The 21,811-nt window shown below is 45.6% G+C and overlaps 1 protein-coding gene across 1 annotated transcript; it reads left to right on the plus strand.

Moving 5' to 3' along the window:
* Window positions 1-6,693: 6,693 nt before the first annotated feature.
* Window positions 6,694-19,768, plus strand: LOC149360765 (uncharacterized). Its single transcript, XM_089569391.1, has 4 exons — window positions 6,694-6,771; window positions 8,410-8,470; window positions 8,531-8,696; window positions 19,657-19,768. The coding sequence occupies exons 2-4, from the start codon at window positions 8,440-8,442 to the stop codon at window positions 19,760-19,762; spliced, it is 303 nt and encodes a 100-aa protein (XP_089425517.1). The 5' UTR covers window positions 6,694-6,771; window positions 8,410-8,439; the 3' UTR covers window positions 19,763-19,768.
* The last annotated feature ends 2,043 nt before the right edge of the window (window positions 19,769-21,811 follow it).

Raw genomic sequence — 21,811 nt, forward strand, 5'->3', positions numbered from 1 at the left:
ACCAGGCCAGAAGAAACGTCGGTGCACGCGGTCGTACGTACGGGAGACACCAAGATGACCAGCCGTAGGTGCGTCATGCAGTTGGTCGAGGATAATGGAGCGGAGGTGCCGGGGAACAACTAGCAAGTGCTCAGCGCCATCAGGTGGCATGTTGCGGTGGTACAGCGTGTTCCCGTCCAGCAAAAACGGGGCAGAAGTGTCGTGCCGGTCTGTGCTGAGGCGGTCGATGAGAAAGGTGAAGGTGGGATCCAAGCGCTGTTCGTCGGCAATGTGGGAGAGGTCGGAGATGGAGAGGACACAGGCATCCGACTCACAGTCTGTAGAAGAAGGAGGATCCACGGGATAGCGTGACAGGAAATCTGCATCTTGATGTAGGCGACCGGACTTGTGAACCACGCAAAGGGTGTATTCTTGCAATCGCAGTGCCCACCGGCCAAGACGCTCAGTAGGGTCCTTGAGAGAGGAGAGCCAACACAGGGCGTGGTGGTCGGTTATAACAGTGCATGGTCGACCGAACAAGTATGTGCGGAATTTTCCAATGGCCCAAGCAAGAGCCAGGCACTCGCGTTCTGTGATGGAGTAATTCTTCTCGGCGGAAGAAAGAAGACGGCTTGCGTACGCAATCAAGCAGTTCTGGCCGCGTTGTCGCAGAGCAAGGATGGCGCCAATTCCGTGACCACTTGCATCGGTGCGAAGTTCAGTCGGGGCAGACGGATTGAAATGGGCAATACAGGAGGGTTGGTGAGGACGGCGATAAGGCTGGAGGATGCAGTAGCCTGCTCTGGTCCCCAGGAAAAAGGAACGCCTTTCTGCAACAGAGTGGTGAGAGCGCGAGCGACGGCTGCGAAGCTCGAGACGAACCGGCGAAAGTAGGAACAGAGACCGATGAAACTGCGGACATCGCTGGGCGAGCGGGGACAGGTAAAAGCACTGACGGCACGAACGTTATCAGGGTCAGGTTGTATGCCACTCGCATTCACCAAATGGCCGAGGACTTTAAGTTCGCGGCGGCCGAAAGTGCATTTTTTCGAGTTGAGTTGAAGACCTGCGCGGTGGAAAAGTGCTAAGATGGATGAAAGGCGAAGCAGGTGGGTTTCAAAAGAGGGCGAGAAAACAATTACATCATCTAAGTAACACAGCCATGACATTCCCGCTGGTGACATTGCCTTGCTAAGCCACTCAGGACAAGAACTGCAAAGCATGATCAATCAGTTAGACAGGCAGAGCAGAACAGTGGGGTAAGAATTAACATGCAGAAAACCAAAGTAATGTTCAACAGCCTAGCAAGGGAACAGCAGTTCGCAATTGGTAGCGAGGTGCTGGAAGTAGTAAGAGAATGTCTACTTAGGGCAGGTAGTGACCGCAGATCCGGATCATCAGAGGGAAATAACTAGAAGAACAAGAATGGGGTGGAGCGCATATGGCAGGTTCTCTCAGATCATGAATGGTAGCTTACCAATATTCCTGAAGAGAAAAGTATACAACAGCTGTATCCTACCGGTACTCACCTATGGGGCAAAAACGTGGAGGCTAACAAAGAGGGTTCAGCTTAAGTTAAGAACAACGCAGCGAGCTATGGAAAGGAAACTCATAGGTGTAACTTCATGAGATCGGAAGAGGGCGGAGTGGGTGAGGGAACAAACGCGGGTTAATGGCATCTTAGTTGAAATCAAGAGGAAGAAATGGGCTTGGGCAGGGCATGTAATGCCAAGGCAAGATAACCGCTGGTCCTTAAGGGTAACGGAGTGGATTCCAAGAGAAAGCAAACGTAGCAGGGGACGGCAGAAAGTTAGGTAGGCGGATGAGATGAAGTTTGCGGGGATACAGTGGCGGCAACTGACAAAAGACAGGGTTAATTGGAGAGACATGGGAGAGGCCTTTTCCCTGCAGTGGGTGTAGTCAGGCTGATGATGATGATGAAGTAACACAGACAGGTCGTCCACTTGAAGCCGAGAAGTAACGAGTCCATCATCCGTTCAAATGTGGCGGGGGCGTTACAAAGGCCGAAGGACATGACCTTAAATTGGTAAAGGCCATCAGGGGTGACGAAAGCTGTTTTATCGCGGTCTTTTGCGTCCACATAGATCTGCCGATACCCGCTACGAAGGTCGATGGAAGAAAAGTAGCGGGCGCCATGTAAACAGTCCAGGGCATCACCTATGCGCGGAAGGGAATAGACGTCTTTCTTCGTGACCTTGTTGAGATGACGATAGTCGACGCAAAACCGCCAACTTTGGTCTTTCTTTTTCACGAGCACGACAGGTGATGCCCAAGGGCTGTTGGAAGGCTCGATGATATCGTTGGCCAACATCTTGTCGACCTCCCGCTAGATGAGCTGGCGCTCTGGTAGGGACACACGATAAGGCCTCCGTTGTATAGGTCTGGCATCGCCGGTGTCAATGCGGTGAGTCACTACCGATGTTTGACCGAGAGGAGCAGAATCAAAGTCAAAAATGTCGGTGTAGGACACCAAAAGGTTGTAAAGATCCTGTACATGCTCGGGGCTCAGGTCAGAAGCAATCATCGCAGAAATGGATTGCGGAACGTTGGCCGGGATGTCGGGCGCCTGAGAAACAGTAGAAGGCGGTCCAGGTGAGAGAGCAGTGACGGTACAGTCGGTGAGAGAAGACAAAGTTGCAATCGATACGCCAGCAGGAAGAACTTGTGCTGACAAGCTGAAGTTCAGGACAGGAAGGTAGGTGCTATTCTTGGTGACGCTCACGATGAGGTGCGGAAGAACAACATTGCGGGAGAGAACGACATCGGGGAGTGGGCAGGCAAGATAATCCCCATCAAGAACCGCAGGAAATGGTGACATAGGCAGATAAACGGCACAGTCGGGGGGCAGGCGAGCGTTCTCGGTGGAGCGAAGGCGAGGCGTGGAGCTCGAGGGTGTGTCGGCTGAGCAGAGAGTCAGGTCCAATCGTAGAAGGCCGCTGGAGCAGTCGATAAGGGCAGAGTGAGCGGTGAGAAAATCAAGACCAAGGATCACATTGTGAGGGCAGTGTTCGAGCACGGTGAACAAAACTGGGATGTGATGATCGGCAACAGCGACGCGGGCAGTGCACAGGCCAGTGACGGCAGCAGTGCTGCCATCGGCAATGCGAAGGGTGGGCGAAGCGGCAGGGGTCTGGACTTTTTTGAGGCGACGGCAAAAAGGATGAGCTAAGAACCGAGACTTGGGCACCAGTGTCAATGAGGGCAGAAACAGGAACACCGTCCACAAAGACATCGAGGAGATTACAGGGCGAAGGCTGGGTCAGTAGAGGATTTTCAGGTCGGGACACCAATGCAGCATCACCTCCGGGAGCTGCACTGGTTAGTTTCCCGCGAGGCGGCCTGCAGAAGACGGTGAGTAACTGCGGTGCGGAAGAGGTGAACGGGAACGGTGGGCTGTCGGGGAGGGAGAGCGGCTGGTTCTACGAGGTGGCGGTGGGGACTCGGCGCTCGGTGGGTCATTCCGAGGCGTGAAGCGACGGGGTCCATAGTCATAACGGCGGTCAACGTGGGACAAAGGTCGGGGTGGTGCGCACCAACGGCTGCGGCAGTGGCAAGAGATGTGGCCTACGCGCGAGCAGGTGAAGCAGATCGGCCGGTCATCACAGCTATGCCACTCATCTGGATTGCGATATCTTGGGTAACTTGGGACGAAGGTGCTGCGGGCCGTAAGCGACCACGGGAGAGGCGGGCCTCGCACTCCGAGGTTGGACGGGATGGCTAGAGGGCATACCCAAGTTGGCGACCTCCTGGCGGACGACAGCTTGAATAAGGGATATTGTGGCGAGGGTGTTGTCCGAAAAGGGCGCGTTGGTCGTAACAGGAGCCAGGGCCTCCAGTTCACGGCGCACGATGCCAGTCACGTTGTCGGGGTTTGAAGGCTGCCTCAGTGTCGGCAGATCCTCGCACGTGGAACTGGCAGCTGTGTTAGGCAGGCGGTCAAAGCGGTGTGCAATGCGCCGGTGCTTGGCCTGCTCGAAGCATCGACACACCTGCAGAACGGAGTCAACCGTAGAGCAGTCCCGGCATAGAAGAAGATGGAGGGCATCGTCGGCAATGCCTTTAAGAATGTGGCCTACATTGTCGTCTTCGGTCATGTTGTGATCGACCTTTCGGCACAGTGCCAAGACGTCTTGAATGTATGTAATATACGTTTCAGTGACCGTTTGGGCGCGAGCTGCAAGTTCTTTTTTGGCAGAAAGCTGACGGCCAACTGGTTTCCCAAACAGGTCGCGGAGCTTCAGCTTGCAGACATCCCACGTGGCAATTTCTTCTTCGTGTGTTTCGAACCAGACGCGTGCGGTACCGGCAAGATAAAATATCACATTGGCCAGCATCAGCGTGGCGTCCCACCTGTTGTGCTGGCTAACACGCTCATAAAGCGAGAGCCAGTCCTCGACATCAACGCCATCTGTACCGCAGAATGTGCCCGGGTCGCGAGGGTGGGCTACGACGACAGTTGGCATGTCAGGCGCAGATGTGGGGGCCGGGTCGGTAGTCAGCTCGACGGTTCGGCCCGTCGGCTCGTCGGGTCGTCGGTATGTCGGCTCGAACCCGCGACCTCCACCAAAAGATCTTATGGGGATGTTACGGTATTACCGTTACGGTAAGTCTATATTGGCGGCTGCTCTGAGATGGCCAGCACTCAGCTCAGACTCCAGGGCCTAGCTACCCACTGTCAACGTCGTCGTCGTCCAGCGCACCGCCACTTCCTAGTTCACGATTCGTTCACTCATTGAGTAACCAGTTCACCGGTAACATTATATAGCCCAGCTTTAACGGAACCGAACGAACGTGCCTATGTGGCGTAGCGGTAGCGTGTCTGAATCTCAGACTAAGGGTCAGGGTTCGGTCCCTCACAAGGCTACATAGGTGCAGCCTCTGCGCTTGAACATTGCTAGCAGCTGCTCCGATATCTAAAGATGCGATGCGCCGCAGGTGTGGGTGGCGCTATCTATTTAAGAATCGCGCCAAAAGCAACGCCGACACCGGCTTTTCTCCGACATGGGGCCTTTTACACTGTCGCGCAATACTTCCTGTGACTCTAGGAGGCAATATACACTACTTCTCTTGCTCTTACAATCTACAGAAGGCAGTGAACGAAAGTAAAAACGCAACGACCACAGCGACCATCTGCGATTTTGCTTACCGCGTTTGTTAGTCAACCAACACGCGATAATTGACAGCATAATGAGCCGTTCGAGAAGCTGTGGGCGTACAATTTTAACATGCAGAATACAATGTGTTAGAGCGCGACTGTTGCTCGAAGCTTTGGGGTATCCCTCGAAGATTTCATGAACACCTCACGACAGCGCGCAACGCACAGAAGGTAGTCGCCGCCGATGTACACATGTGTTAGCGCAGTGAGAAATTTATCCTCTCGGCAGCGGCTGCGCTAGAGAACATGCAGTAGTTTCACAAGCACAGAACTTATTTGGCAGCGTTCGACAACTGACCATATTACCTTTCAAACGCAAAGGAGCCATTTCCACTGTACGCGTGCGTAGCTACCAACGAGGCGACCACGCAGGCGATATATAGTGGAGTGCCGAATTTCAGTCCTCCTGAGACGGCTGAGGCGGCCTGCACCTCAATAAAGTAGTTGCGGTTTCTAGCCGCATTTAAGGCCTTTCTTAAATGACGCCTGTGATTTGTTGGAGAGCACCATTGTGAATGCGTCATTGAATTCACGCCAGGCTGCTGATATTTCGAGAGGCGGTTTGAGCGGGAAAGACGTCAGGGACTCTCATTTCCGCTTTTCTCACCAACGCAGTCAGTTTTCATCGCAGAAAAAAAATGGCTTTTGTATTTCTGTGGAATAATCAGTCAGTCTTACCTGCCCTGATATTCCCCTTTAGTGTTCCTTCAAAACCAATATATCACACGTACCGCGAGTAACATACATCCTGAGAATTATAAAAGAAATCGCATTGTTAATCTTCTTGATAAAGTAACCTCTCGACGTAGTTACGGATTAAAAATGACAACTGAGCAGCGTCTTTGGGAGGCCTCTGATGGCATTTTGCGACCGGACTTAAAACTGTGAGTTAAAACAGGACTTAAAACCGGACTTAAAGTTGTGACAGAATATGGTAGCCTTACGCTTTCCTCCGGAGTGGTTGCTTGGATTTTCGGTTGCTGGAACAAAGAAAGGGCACAAAATATCAGCACTTCATGAGTTTTACTATACGGTCAGCTATATTCATTACGTCCAGGGAGCTGTACACCTTTTTGGTGTCTCCCAAAATCGTAATGGCCATGCAAAATTGGGAAGCACCATTCTTACCATGAAGAAGGCAACAATGCAGCATTACCGCTAGTATTACATCCGCGTACTTGCATATAAAACATACACTGTAAGAAATGTGTGTGAAATGACAGGCATTTTTACGGAAATTTTCTGTTGTCATACAGAGAATATCTGTTTTGCGCCCTTAACAGAAACACGTTCACGCAAAAGAAAGTAATTTTCTGTTTTTGGAGCCGCAACACGCCCATTTCACCGAAAGTTGGTGACGTAAGCACCACCGTTACACAAAAAAGTGATCCGAAAAACCTTTGCTACTTTTCATCAATCACGTTACATATTTTAAGCGTCAAAAAGTTTCTACGCGCAATATTAGCGCGCAGAATGAGAAGCAGTACTATTTGCTGCGATCCTGCATTCATCAATTGACGGCATCATGAAGGACGGCATGGACGTGAACCGGGAGCTAGGATAATACCGGCGTGCTGTGTCCGTGATTTTCGCTGATCAGACCGTTCGCACACAAGGTGAGTGGTGCACATTTTTACCGGCATGAATGATACGCTTTTTGTCGTCTTTTGGGAGTATTGTTGCGGGCTTGTACTGCTGTTGAACAGGGCAGTGAAGATAAATCGCCGGCGGACATTGAGCGTGCCCACCACAGCCGCTTCACCGCCGATGCGTCACTGCTGCTTTACTGTCTCTCACAAAAGGTGCACAGCGCGCGGAAGAGAGAGGAACACAAGCGTTAAACACGGAAGAGTGCGATAGTTTGCGGGAAAATGCACAAATTTTGCTTTGTCTGGAGATATGCACTCCTAAAAGAACCGAGTGAGTAAGCGCGGGAAATTTTAGGCCAGGGAAGTACGCGATTGGTTAGCGGAGGAGGACGTCAAAGAGCACGGGATTTTCAAATTCGTTTCTCGTCTAAGAAAGGATCATAAGTGTACGTTGTGTCTTTTTATTTTTATTGACGTTTATTCATGCCGGTACAAGTAATGCAGTAATTCTGTTCATTTTGTAAGATTTAACTGATCTTATCTTTGGGCCGAAATAGCGTTGCACAGGTCAACGCAGGCTGAAAAGTTTCTACACAGGCGTTTCAAATGCCGTACTTGCGCTGTCACAGGGAAGTTTTTCAATGGCACTGTTGTCATTGGAGCCGACATTCGAGATTTTTGAGCGCCTTCGACACGCGAGCTCAGTCCATATCCTCCAATGTCAATCGCATCGCTTCGGCCAGCCTGTGGAATAGGTCAAGGGAGGAGTAACTTTATGAAAGATGGCCAAATTATGAAATTATGCATATTAAAATACAAATTAAAAGGGGGGGGGGAATCCTAGGCTGGAGGCGCGAGCCACCGCCCGATACGAAGGGTTAAGCCACTACCATCCATACATCCGCCCGCCCACAACCATGCCGCGCGTGTCTGCTTGGGCTCTGTGGCTGTTGAATACGATATCTGCTGCTTGCGTTTTTCTGGTGCTTCTATAGTAAATAGTTCGCGTACTCGCTAAATGGGCGCTTCGAGATAACAGTACACCATTCAGCATTCACTACGCGAGCTCGAACTTTCCACAGCACTGCGCCGATCACGACGACTGCTCACCTTAGTACCTCGTACTATGCTACTTAAAACATAGTCATTTACAAACAATTTGCTCGGTTGCTTGAGATAAAACGCAAGCTGCGCTCTACTTATGTTAAATAATTCCCCTGTGACCTAGCAGTGTGACATTTGAGGGGGCTAGCAGGTGCAAGGTTATTCACTACCGGTCGGCCGGATTAACTGCAGTGCTAGGACAGTCCCTTGACACCACTCGATGGAGGGCCTCTTTTGCTCTTGAGAGGCATTTACACTGTGTTCTTGGGCTGCATTTGACTAAAACGGTGCAATGTTTATGTATTGTAGATAATCCAGCACTTGTAAATGCCTATGCTGATTTTAGGGCCTTTATATGTGGTTGACGCTTATTTGTATACACTCCAAAGCATTTCACCACGCATTGTTGGGAAAAATAAGAGCCTGAGCAAGCGCAGAAATGACTTATTTATGCTTGTACTCTGCTGCATGCTTATTTGTAACTGGTTTAAAGTTGCAGCTTTCACATGGTGCTACTTTAGTAGACAATTCTTATACGCATTTAACTCCCTCTTATGCCAGGGATCTGCCAGTGATGACGACATCGGGGACATGCCATGTTCTCCTTTCATCATTGCAAAAGGTATAACTCTGTGGTACTGCACTCGGGCGAGCATTCCTGATTTAAAACTTGTTTGTGCAGGAGGCAGTTTCCTTACTGCAAGGAGCTTCACCATATGCATCGACACCCTGCCAGTGATGCACGCAGCCAACCCATGCCAGGCTTTCAAGCTTATGTTTTTGGTGCACTTTGCTTTCAATGTTGTGTACCCCAAGGAAACAAGCCTCTGCCTGGAGTTCACACAGCAGTAAGTACCTATATCGCTTGTTAACTGAGTTGTGATAACCTTTCTTGTTTTGGTTTTGCCACTTCTCAAATACGCAGTGATAATAAAAGTTATAGGTACATACCACTTTATCATTAGACCTTTTTATGAAAATGCTAACAAAGTGCAAAAGCAATTTTTAAAAAAAGTAAGAAAATGTTTGCTGAACCCAGGCAACGAATCAGCTATGGAATGAAATTTTGCTGCTGCTGCTGCTTGGTTAATGCAGCTGGTAAAATAGCGCTCTGAAAAAATCTGCGGAAAGGAAAGACAGATAAAACTATTTTTTGTGGAGTTGATCTTCAACCACTTCTTCACAGATTATGGCTATACTACCTGCATTGCATGGTGCCCAGTCACTAATATGAAAGGGTTGGAAGGGGTACATGGTACTATATTGCTTATGAGATTATGTAGCAGTATATGGCTATTTTGGTGGAAGTCATACACGTTGCTTGCTCATAGGGGTCATAGATACTTGTCCAGAGGAGCACAGAACCTGGGGGAGAGGGTTTACTGAAGAGTGCATATGTGCATGCAATACCAGTAACCCTTTTGTGGCCATGTAACCATCCATTGTTTATGGATAGATTTGAATGTGTCGCCATGCAGATTTGATGGATTTGACGTCGTAGATGGTACTTCGCAGAAATTGTCAGCATTCTTTCACTATTAGTAAGTACGAGGACTTGTGTTCATGTAACTGTGCGATGAACTTTGTGATGGTTTGATCGCATTTACACTACGGCTGCTGGAGCTTCTTTGATCGTGAGCTCTGGCAGCTGATGTGGTTCTGGCGTTATTTGGAGGATATGCTATATTTTGTATTTTGTTTTTGTATTTTGTGGTGCTTAATCGGTGTTCGGATAGGATAATTGATGAGGATTTAAATATTTGTCCAATGTCTGGTGCTTTTCATTGCTGTATTATGTGGAAACACATTTGTCTTGTAATCTAAGCCAATTTTTAATACTCTACACTTTAAAATAAAAGTTTGAAATATGAACACACTTAGTGGAGACAACTTATGCTCAGAAGAATAAAGGTTATGTTAACCATTTGTGTTAGAGAAATGGAACAGAAAAAGCAAAGATAGCTTCATAAGTCGCATTGAAGCTGTACTTTCGTCAAGAAGAAATCAGCTGCCTCAAATAAGAGCAAATCTATTTTGATTGCAGCGTTTGAAGTTTCAGTATATAGGTTTTTTGCTGTGAATAGATCATGTATACTGTACATTACCATTGGACACTGTGTTTTCCCGTATGTTCAGTATTCAGAGGATTTTGACTTAGTCGGGGAAACCATGGAAAAGTCAGGGAACTGAAAGAAAGTAGCTTGCTTGACACCCTGGTTTAGTGGCGGGTCATGCATGGTGTTTGTACTTATCATGTCAGTCAACATGACTGGAATCATGGTGTAAGTGTACAAGCCTTTGCAACCACAGTGCTTCATTTTTGCAGCCAATGTTTTGAGCACACTAAGTCAATGAGGCTTCCTTGTTCACGTTAGCAGTCATTTTGTGAGTTCTGTCAAAAAATAATCTTCTTTAGCTCCAGCATTTTTTGGAATTGCATTCATCTGCAAAGTCTTTTGTCTATATAACTCACAATGGGGTTATTAAATAGAGCAGTGAAATTTTTGTATGGTGTGCTCTCACTACTGACTGCGAGAGGAGGCTGTGGCTAAAGGTACGCCGGATGGACCCGGTGCATTTCCTCCCCTTAGTACGTTGGGTAGACCCGGAGCATTTTTTTTCCAAATACATCGGACAAATCTGAGAGTGTTTTTCAAAGTCCGGCCATTTGATTTTTGCCTGGCAGTCTGCTCGATTTACTCTCATAGTTCTCCTTTGAATTCTATGAGGATTAGTCATACCTTGGGCTCAAGAATGTTTACTCACTGCCCGGAATGGGCCAATTGGTGTTTGGCGCACATGATCTGAGAGCTCCATGCAATGAACTGCTTGATCGCATGACAAACACCATGTTCTCCGGTTGCACGGTTCACCACATGTCGTTTGATTAGGGTGTGTGAACTGCAAAATTATCCCTGGCTATTTCCATGCAGCATGGTGCACATGTGTGCTTTTCTGTTGTACGGTGAAGTCCGCTATGTGAACTTCAAGGTTTGTTTACTTGCGACGATCCGCTGTCCCTCAGTCGAAGCTGAGTGCGTGTGCAGGATCAGTGCTCCAAATACACGTGTGGTGTGTGGCATTGGCTGAGAAGGGCCCATTGGCTCATGCTAAGCTCGATCCACTCAATATGTGCAAATTTTCGCCTGAAAGACCAAGCAGCGAGCTAGGCACTTTCCTTGTATTCCCCTCAGAAATGTCAATGTTGGCCCGGAAGTGGTCTGTACATGCTTCCTGCTTTGTGGTTGCTCCTCCACAATGTTCTTGTGTATTGTGGTGGAGTATCTCTTCGAGTCACCTAGGTCAACGCTGTAAATAAATTCCCCATACTATTGCTTTTGCATGGCTGTGAGGCATAATATAAATATTTTAAAGATGAATATTATATCAGGCCGCCGCGGTGGCTCAGTGGTTATGGTGCTCGGCTGCTGACCCAAAAGACGCGGGTTCGATCCCGGCCGCGGCGGCTGGAATTTCTTTGGAGGAGAAATTCTAGAGGCCCGTGTACTGTACGATGTCAGTGCACGTTAAAGAACCCCAGGTGGTCGAAATTTCCGGAGCCCTCCACTACGGTGTCTCTCTTAGCCTTAGTCGCTTTGGGACGTTAAACCCCATAAACCAACCCAACCAACCAATATTATATCTGGTGATAAAAAAGAGCTAGCATTATGTTTCTTATGTAATACGGATAGGTGCATCTAGGAATATGCGTGCTGTGCAGAGCATAGGTGCTCGATCTAGCAAGCATTCTGCTGCGCTTCAGTGCTGGTGATAACTTGCTTAAATTATGAGCAGAGCTGACAGATTACAAGACCAGTGCGAAAGCACCAAGCCGCTGGTGCACGCCGCGTAGCTTGCTGCTTATATATGTGAACTGGTGCGAGCGATGGTAGTGCTATATGCACGTGCAACCGGGTGTGAAGACATATATCTGAGATTTTTTGGGAGAGCTGGGCTTGTTTTACTGCATCTGAATGACAGCCGGCGATATAAGAATGGGAAAACTTCCATTTGAAACTCCTCACAAGTCACAATATGTGGCATGCAACTTGCAAATGCTTCGCAGAGAAGAGTGTTGCACGCAGCAGTAGTGCACTGGCTGGCAGCATCCACTATCATGTTGGATGAGATTTAGCCATGGGCCGGAAGCTACATCCTCCATACGCTCAGTGAGAATGAACAGTCTTTGAGGTGTATCTTTAGACACTGCAGCGAAAGAAAAGCGGAAATTAGAAAAGCGGAGAGTTTAGTTAGGCTTGTGTTGGATACATTGTGCTGCGGGAAGGACGAAAGAAGAAAAAGATTCAAAAAATTCTTTTTACACTATATGATATATGCAGATGCCTCCAGAGATGCGGAAAAGAGGGAAGTGTGCTTGGTATGCGTCCAATGTCTCATAAACAATGGCCAAGGGCAGATCTCTGAATAACATGCAACTTTTCATTTCCAGCAGTTTGTAGATTTCATGCCAGTGTCCTCGCATGGAGTTAAGGACCCCATATTTAACTAAGTAATCAGTGATGACAGTTACCAAACAACGCTTTGCCAGTAGCTTCCCAGTCTGTGTGCACAGGCGTATACGGTAGCAGAACAGTCCCTCAAAATACACAGTGATCCACAAGTACCACCTTAAGGCGTGTCCCAGCCTCCGTACTTTCTTAATTTTCTCCTTTCAGTAAGTGTAACCCCTGTAACATTGCCAGGTAATTTTGGCAGTATCACGTTGCCTTAGGGACGACCTTACCGCACCTTGTGTGAGCCCTTGCTGAGGCCCATACTTGCAAAGCCTCTCATTTTTTCCTTTTGTTTATATTACCTTTTTATATTGCAATTTTTTTTCGGTATTTTTCAGAGGGAAGCCTAATTGTAAAACAAAATTGTGCTTTACAGTACATTACCACAAGCTGTGCCCTTAGATGGCTGTAGCCTGAAGGGATACTACAAACCAATAGCGGCAACCGGAAGTCGCCACCACAATGCCACCGAAGGTCACGGACCACCGACTTTGCAAGCAGATAGTACGGTTTAAAATATAGAAAAGCAAAGAGGCTTGCCACTGAAAGATGAGTTTAGTTACATGAACTGAAAATGCTGACACCTTCAGATCCTCTTCTAAAAGTGCAGGCATAAGCAATGCATAGATATTATATGTCGGATTAAAATTTCTTTAATAAATCAACCAGTCCGAGGGACATAAATAGAATGGGCATCAAAGTGACACAAATAGTATAGTTATTCAAAGAGAAGTGGCAGCAACAAGATCCCTGTAATGAAAGGACCGATAAAGAGCTTATTTGGTAAGAAACAGTCGCATAGAGTGAGCTCCCGATTTATCCAAGCGAGTCAGTTGTTACTGTTGCAGTGCCCCAGAAGCACTTGCACTTGCGTTACGGGGGAAAAAAAACAATACTTATTAGATGGCGCAGCATGATGCACTTTTCACCAAGGTATCTTTGCCACCGTTGTACACATTTCTTTTTCGGTACTCATGAAATTGCTAGCTAGAAGGGAGGCATCAGAGGCAAAAAAGCACTCACTTCAGTCATTTCATTTTCTGTGAAGTGCTTGATCACATTCTTCACCATCACGTGAAATATTTTATTCTAAATTGTTTTGCTGCAGTAGTGAACTGCCACATCTGGCACACACCTAAATGCTCTTTCATGACTGTCATATTAACCAAGAAGCTCAGGTGATCGCAGAAAGTTTTCGTTCTTTAGAGTGAAAAGCTAGAGCAACACTTTCTGTTGGGCAAAGAGCTGCACAGAAGGCGGCAACTTGGATGCTGAACTGCCAACTTTTATATCGGAAGAAACGGGGACAGCTATTTGTACACCTTCCTAGCTGTCGTATACACGACGAAAAAAGCTAGGCAAAGTCCATTTGATATGAAAGCTTGTATCACGGAACAACAAAATAAGACAAAAACATTCGACAAGGAGATTTTTTTTAGGCGGAAAAGACAGGGAATGGGCCAGCAAGAATTTGCGCAGCTGTATCTATGAAGCAGCAAAAATCCAAAGGTTGCGAAGAATGGCCAACAAGAAACATGCCAAAAACCACGATGAAACAAGTGAAAAAATAAGACATGCTCTTGAAGGTTACAAGTGATAGAAGAGATAAAGAGCTCAGAGGGCAGCAAGTAACAGGCCAAAAAGCTAAAAAGTTAAAAGTGATAAAATTTGACAATGAGGGAAAAGACGAAGTGTAAAACCAGGAGCAAGTGGTGAAGGCAAAAAATTTAAAAAATACTGCTGAAGACCCAGGATACACATGATGAGACAAGTGTTGTGTAGCTAAAACCAGGCATTGGATGGCAGGTAGGGTAGTTCTTTTTCTGATAATGAATAATGCTGCCATCTTGGCATTCACTGTCGGAACTGTAAAATTTTGGAAACAGGACGTTTATCCGAATTTCAAAGAATGGAATTCATAGCGAAGAACAAGAACTCACTGGCTTGTGAAATCATAAAAGCAGGCAAGGTACTGGCAATGAAGGACCAGTGCATAAGGAAACCTTCAGTTTCATTATTTGAAAAAGTACCAGCCTATTTGTCATGCAATACCAGTTTTTATATATGCAACACTTGTCTCACCATGTGCACCCTCGGCCTTCAGTCGTATTTTTCATTTTTTGCCTTCACCACTTCTGGTTTTACATTTGGTCTTTGACCTCATTGTCACTTTTGCGACTTTAATCTTTTTAGCCTTTTGCCCTGTTATTCATTGGCCTGTGACGTTTTTATCACTTTTATTGGTTTTAGCTTTCAAGACCATGTCTTGTGCACTTGTTTCCACCCTGGTTTCTTCCATGTTCCTTTTTGGCCATTCTTCACTAACTGCTTTTCTGCTGTGTCCTAGAAACAGCTGTGCAGATGCTTACTGGCTTATTCCCTCTGTTTTTTCAGACTAAAAAAACCACTTGTCACATTGTTTCGGGGTATCTCCTGATATGGTTTCACCTTTTTTTGCCATGTGTGCTGACAGGAAACTGTACAAAAGTTGATCATTCAGTACTTCAGTCCATGTGGTCCTCCTTCTGTGTAGTCTGTTATTTTTTTTGCCCTGGTTCCTCACAGATTGCAAAAAGCCAGTCTGAACAGCCATGAAATACCATATATGCCTTTTATCTTGATGAGGTGCTCTAAGAAATTCTTGAAGAGTTTCTTCGCTTGTGCCATGATGAGTTCATGCTTCTTGTCAGTGCATTTGCTATGCTTCATTCTTAGACTTGCCTCTGTGCAAGCTTGATTTGGTGCGAAGTGATTTGTCAAATATTCGAGGCTTCTAAGAATCTGTGCCATGTGCCTCCAGTCATTTTATCCAGTTGCCGCTGGTGATTACATGGGATCCCTGTCAAAGAGCTTGCAGCACAAACAGAATACTCTGTCTTAATAAGTTAAATATCCAGCGTCCACTGAAGACTTGTTTTTGAGGTGTCTTTGAGAAACCTTGTTTAGGATATATGGTAATGCTCACCTAGGAGAAATTGATTAAAAGGAAAGGATTCCCACTGGAAAATATTAAATGACAACCATGTTGAACCTCATTTCTTAGATGAAAAATGTCCAAGGAATACATGGTTCTAATGTACCCCACCCCCCTCCTTCAAATCCCCCCCCCCTTCCAGTTGCACCCATGAATCTGCCCCTGCAATAACCACTAAAATGTCTTGAATGGTTGTAATATTCGGTCACGGACGAGACCGGCCAGATTTACTTTGGTGTTATCGTAGTCAACATGTGTTACGTTGGTGTACATATCCGTGAAGCAGCAGAGAAGTGGTATCCAGATTTTTAAGTTGTGTGTTAGTTTCCTAGAACCATGAGCACAGTCCACCTGTCCCACTTTTCATGCAATCTCTCTTCTCTGGGTCGCTGTCTTTCACCATACTGGCCTTCCCAGGGCATTTCCGCTTCTTTTGAAACCATTATTTAGCTCATGAAGCTGATGTTTTAGTGTTGCCTGCTCCGCTTTTAATAGTGACTACAAAAAAGCCAGCATTGCAAAATTTTGATAGCGTTAAATTGGGTGACAGGAAAATTGAAACCTTTTTCCAGTTGGATATGTAGAAAATGGTACAAACGTTATATTTATCATCACGGATTCCTTCTGTTCCTAATAACAGTGCCTTGGCTGCAGATTGGTGTGAAGAAGGTCTGGCGTACCACTTTTCTGCATACACAGGGCAAAAGTTTAGTGGGGCGAAGCAGCTATTGTCGACATGAGCTGAACTTATTCAGGTTAAACAGTAGGCCGTGCAAAGTTAGCCAGGCTAGATCAGGTTAGTTTTAACCTTAGTACGATAATTCATCTTGTTCCTGTACTTTAAAAAGGGCTTTTTCCATCGTCTCTGCTTTTTCTTGAAAACTGTCACAATGCACCAGCAATTTTAGCACTTCGGCATTCTTTTTCTTTCATAAATTGTCTTGCTTAGAACTGCGCATAAGGCAAGACAGCTTGTTAGGAGAGTTCATTTGCTCAGTCCATAGCTACAATGCAAGAGGCAGGACAGGTGATTGGGTAGAAGTAAACGAATTTCAAAGTAAAAACAAACCATGCCGACATAATGCCAGACACAGGAAATCAAATCTCTGTTTCTAAGTTGCCAGAACGCTGCACAAAATTTTTGTCTACATCTATGCACATAGCAACAATAGTAGCACTACAAACATTCTCTACAAAATCATTCAAATTTTCTGTGCCCATTTTCTCGCCATTCAGAATTAAAAACATTTTTTTGTCCAAGACAGGTATTTCTTGTGAACGAGTAACTATGGGCTAACAGTCCAAAATCCCGTGAGTCTCAAAGATGATGATTAACAAAAAGCCCAGTCTACATTTAGGTCTGTAATTAACGCCTAAAATCAAGCAGTGCCGCTCTGCAGTGGCAACCGCTGGGTGCCTAAAAGAACTAGCTATAATGAAATTCTCACAGAGCAGAGCATGCAAAAGGGAGAGAAATGGTGCACACATTATTTCCTACCACCATTAAATTCAATACAGCTTGACACAGTCAAATGTGTTCCGATTTAGATAATGCACAGGGCGTGCTGAAGGCAGTATTAAGTTCAAAGATGGAAAGAATCTGCACAACTGAGACGGGACAAGGGCTAAGCAGTGAACTGACAAAGCTCTCTAAGCACAACTCTCCTCCCCTACCCCTTTCCCTTCTACCGCAGCAGAGCTTACAGGTGGAAAGAATGTCATTTAGATGGTCCTGCCCGCAACAAACGACACCTGAAACTATGCCGCGTCTGTAAGGTGCATGCACCCTTTGCAACCCTCTACAGTAGCGAGTTATGCACTCATTTTGGCATGCTTCAGGCATACATATTGTCTCCCTCATTTTGAAGAGCTCTGGAAATGTCTCTTTTGGAGGTCAAGGGACAGAGGGAAGGCGGGTAGAGGATGGGAGGATGTAGCATAACACCCACAGGGCAACTCAGCATCCCCATTTTGGTGACGTCTTGTGCGATTGCACCGGTCACCCTCCCCTAAGGCTGGCATTGCTCCCACTTGTCGGAGACAGGTTCACTGCTAATGGGAAGTTTGGGTTTTTTCTCTTCTGTATTTTGATTTGCATTCATTTGAGCGTGAACTGTTAGGCAATGCTTCATATTGTGACTATAGCTGGATACAACTGAAGAATGCAGCAGCAAATGCCCCTATGGTGTTGAATGATTCTGACGACTTCATTGTTAATTCCCATGCACTTGCTAATCCATCACACCAGCTGGCAAAAGGAAAGGATAAACCACAAATTAGCCAAAATAACCACAACATCGTAATGGTTGGTTGGTGCCGTCGACTGGAAGACTTCCTTTTTGCGGCATTTGAGCCTACAGTCTTGAATTGTATACTATGCAAGATAACCCATGCATACAGCATTGCATATTGTTGTGGCATATACCTCGCTATGTGTGCCTCAATAAACTGGCTCCTCAGTCAATTACGTGAGGATTGCTGATGAGAGATACAGCATTGTTATTGCTGCATTTGACATGAAGCTTCCTTGATGGGTGCGCTGTAAGCCGCACATATTTCTTCCAAAGTGCATCTGTAGGGGGGAATTTATATGTGGAAGGAGTGAGGAGCCCAGGATGCTGTACAGACACGCTCAGCTGTGTTGACTAGCCTCGAGGACTGCTATGCGCAATAGTGAAAGTACCTTTTCCTTGCAGCCCAGTTCAAACTGAGCATAAGCCAGGATACTGAAAAAGGCTGTTAGTACTTGCATTGTTGAGGCCTGCATGTGAGCCGTACTAGCGGCGTATGGGGAAAATGCTACAGCACTGAATATGTGCGACTTCCAATGCTCAACGAAAAGTTTTATTCGAAGCTATTGCTTAATTTTGTTTTGATTCTGCCTACAGAGAATATTTTGTGTGCATTCTGCATGTGTCTTTAGCTGGGTTATTGCTTGAGGTTGTGGTCAGAAAAGTTTCATCACTCAGGGCAGCAGGCACTTTGCACTATTCTTGGACAGTGGAAGCTGAGTGCAGATTTAAGAGGGTAACGTCACATTCACGTAACAGCTTGCTCTGCAGCACTAGACCTCATTTTAGACTTGCGTATCACTAGTTGGTCATTAGTAATACAAACAAGCCTCTGCTCAGTTCTGTTAATTCCATCTTCACTAAAATGTGCATATCCCTCGTCATGCATCTGAATCTCTGTAAAGACAAAACACGTCAATATGTGCTGCAAACTTACTTATTACCTGTCAAAAGATGTTTGCTTACGGCTGTGCTTTCGGGTGACACACAATAGGCATGCTGATGATTCGGCCTATGTATACATAGACATTGCTACTCTGGTGTCAGAGAGCGCTTTGAAGGAACATTGAATGGAAACTGAAGTTGGCCTTTGTCGAGAGGCTAGTCTGATTGCAAGGAGACTGAAATGGTGCCTTTACAAGCTACATAAAATGAAGAAACAAAGTGCAGGTGTTGTCATCATTGCCTCATTTTCTAAGTAGACTGCAATCTACTGACACGTCAGATTTCTGGGTGCAGATAACAAGGCCCTAAGCAGCCCCGCAACTAACTTCAAAATGTGGTCATGAAGTCCTTTTCGGTGTATACATCAGAATTTGAATTTAGTGACTGGAAAGTTTCTAAATGTAGTTTTCTCAGCAATAAATGCATTTTTTCGCTGCCACACTGACATCAACAAAATGGTTTGATTCGATTTATTGGGGGTTAACGTCCCAAAGGGACTTAAGCCATGAAGGACGCTGTAGTGAAGGGCTCCGGAAATTTCAACCACCTGGGGTTCTTTAACGTGCACTGAATTTGCACAGCACACGGGCCTATAGAATTTCGCATTCATCGAAATTCGGCTGCCGCGGCCGGTATCAAACCCACGTCTTTCGGGCCAGCAGCCGAGCACCATAACCACTGAGCCACCGCGGCGTGCAACAAATTGGGAAAGTGCAGACAGAATGAATTTTTCCCAATAACAACAGGTTTCATGGAGTTGTTTTTGCATCCCATTAAAAACTAGTGTTAGAGTTCAGTGAGCAGCTTTCACACAAGTAACAAAACACTATGGTTGTTAAAAACCTTATTAAAGTGAACATTTAGGAAAGGTTTATTTTGGCTTGAAGTCTGGTTTTGTACTGAGTACTAAAGACTACTATATATTCACTAGTGCCCACAATGAAACTGAAATGTGGGCTACAAAGGAATTAAATTTTGGGGTAGGAGGAGGGGCGCAGTCTTCTTGCAATGTTTATTACTTCTTTGAAGACAGTATACATATGCTCACTGTCCGAGGAGTAACAATGTTCTGTCCTTGTTTCAGGACCATTGCAGCTGTGAATCCTGTCCGGGGAACGAAGGCAGAGCACTCGAAGAAGAAGCAACACTGCCCCTCTTCAAAAGTTCCTTCCCTCATCATGCAAGACTGACTTTTAACTGTTCTGAAATCTGACAACTTTTTTAATCAATATTTTGTGTACGCTGTGATAAACCAAACAGCCTATGGCATGACTTATCATGCAGTAGTCACAAGAGTGGATGTTCTATGTATAGAGAATCAATGTTATATGGTTACACTGATAAGTCAAACAGCTTGTGGCATGCTTTATGTCCTGTTGCTTCTATCTCACTTCATTTCGTACTAGTGTCAGGCAAGACACAATTTGCTTAAGATGCCTTATTTATGCTTATACTTGCTGTTACACTTCAGTGGCTGGTTGTATGAATTGTAGCACTACTTTCTATCTTGTCTGTGTTACTTTTTTCATTTTAAAGTTATTGTAGTCTCAAGATAAGACATGCTAACTGGAGTGAAAAAATGTTTTGCAGTTAAACTGTGATAAGGCAAACAGCCCGTGGCATGCCTTATGTCCTGTTGCTTTCATCTTGCTGCTTAATGCAGCACTAGTCATGAGCAAAGCATATTTTTCCAATACTCTCCTTTTGCGTATGCTTGCCTTTAGTTTAGTGACTGGTTGGGTTCATTGTTCAGGTATTATTACTTCGTGATGTATTCATTGTATTGTATTACTATTTTAGAGTGAATCATGCCATTCTGTATGACAGAAAGGCACAGGTTTCGTTTCTACTTTACTTGCCATTACTGCATATTTTGCATGCTTTTACTGTATGCCTGTAGGGCAGGCAGGGCAACGTAAGTTTCTTTTTTTCTTCGGCCACCCTCCTACCGTTTAACTTAAGTGATGCTGAAAGATATTACTGTATAGTAAAATATCAGCCATGATTGCATTGTTTAACACTGCATATTTTCCAATATTCTTGAATACTCACTTGCCTTTGCTTGTGATTGTTTAAAAGCGGTGAAATATTTTATTCTATTGAAATGTGGCAGCAGTCCTAATGTTCTGTGTCTGTTTTTATGTCAGTCATTAAAAGATGATGTGAAAGAAATAAAGTGTGTGAAATGACAGAACATGGAGCTTCACTGAAAATTTCTGTGAGTCATGAAAAAAACCTGTGAAATGACAGAAAAAAGTAAAAACAGAAAATTTCTGTCATCCTCACAGACATTTTCTGTTAATTGTTAACAAGAAACCCTGTGAAATGATAGAAAAAGTAAAAACAGAAAACATACAATAACAGAAAATTTCTATCGTCTTAACAGAAATTCTATGTTAGTCGAAAACAGAAAAGATCTGTAAAATGACAGAAAAAGTAAAAAACCGAAAACATAGCATAACAGAAAATTTCTGGCAGGCCAGCTGCCAGAAAATTTCTGTTTTTTTCAATAAATATTTTTTACAGTGTATGAGACACCTGCGGATAATTTCCCTATTAAGGAAGGAAGGGAGGAACGGAGAACTTTATTTTCACTTATGGTTTTTCCTGCGGTTTGGGGGCATCTTCAGGGACGTCTTGGTTCTACCCCCAGGAGCCTTCTATGTCGAAGTCGTCCGCCTCTAATCAGTCGTCGGTTGCCCTCAGTCCAGTGCTCCGCTGGCCACTGCCGCCCGTTGAGCTCGCTGTGCCAGACCTTGTTGGTCTTTACAGCGGTCGCTGGACAGCAGAGTCTCCCACTGCTCCGCACTCGGGTTTTGTATCTTGGGGACCACGTCTATGTTTTGGCAGACCCATGTGATGTGGTATAGAGAACGTTTTTCGTCGTAGTCCCTATTTGTCCGCGTATATCGTAGGGTGCATTTTGTTTAGTGTATGTAGGTTTGTGAAAGAGTCTGTTTATAATTGTCTCCAAGTGACAGCTTCCTCTCTGCTGAGAGATTTGTGCGGTGGGGGATATCGCACTTTTCTGCCTCTATAGTTTTCTAGTATGACCGACTATTCCCTGGGTGCTGGCGCGAGTTCCGTGGTCTCGTCGGATCCTCGGAAATTAATGTATCCTCGAGCTGTGCTGTCGGCCTCTTGGTTCCCTGCCACCCCCGTGTGCCCCGGTACCCACACAATTTTGTGTGGGATCTTGTCGTTTTGTCCTTCCCGGTTTTTAATTCTGTCGCTCGCTG

This window comes from Amblyomma mixtum, chromosome 2, assembly GCF_055824585.1.
Source record: "Amblyomma mixtum isolate Tamu chromosome 2, ASM5582458v1, whole genome shotgun sequence".
Classification (NCBI taxonomy): Eukaryota; Metazoa; Arthropoda; class Arachnida; order Ixodida; family Ixodidae; genus Amblyomma; species Amblyomma mixtum.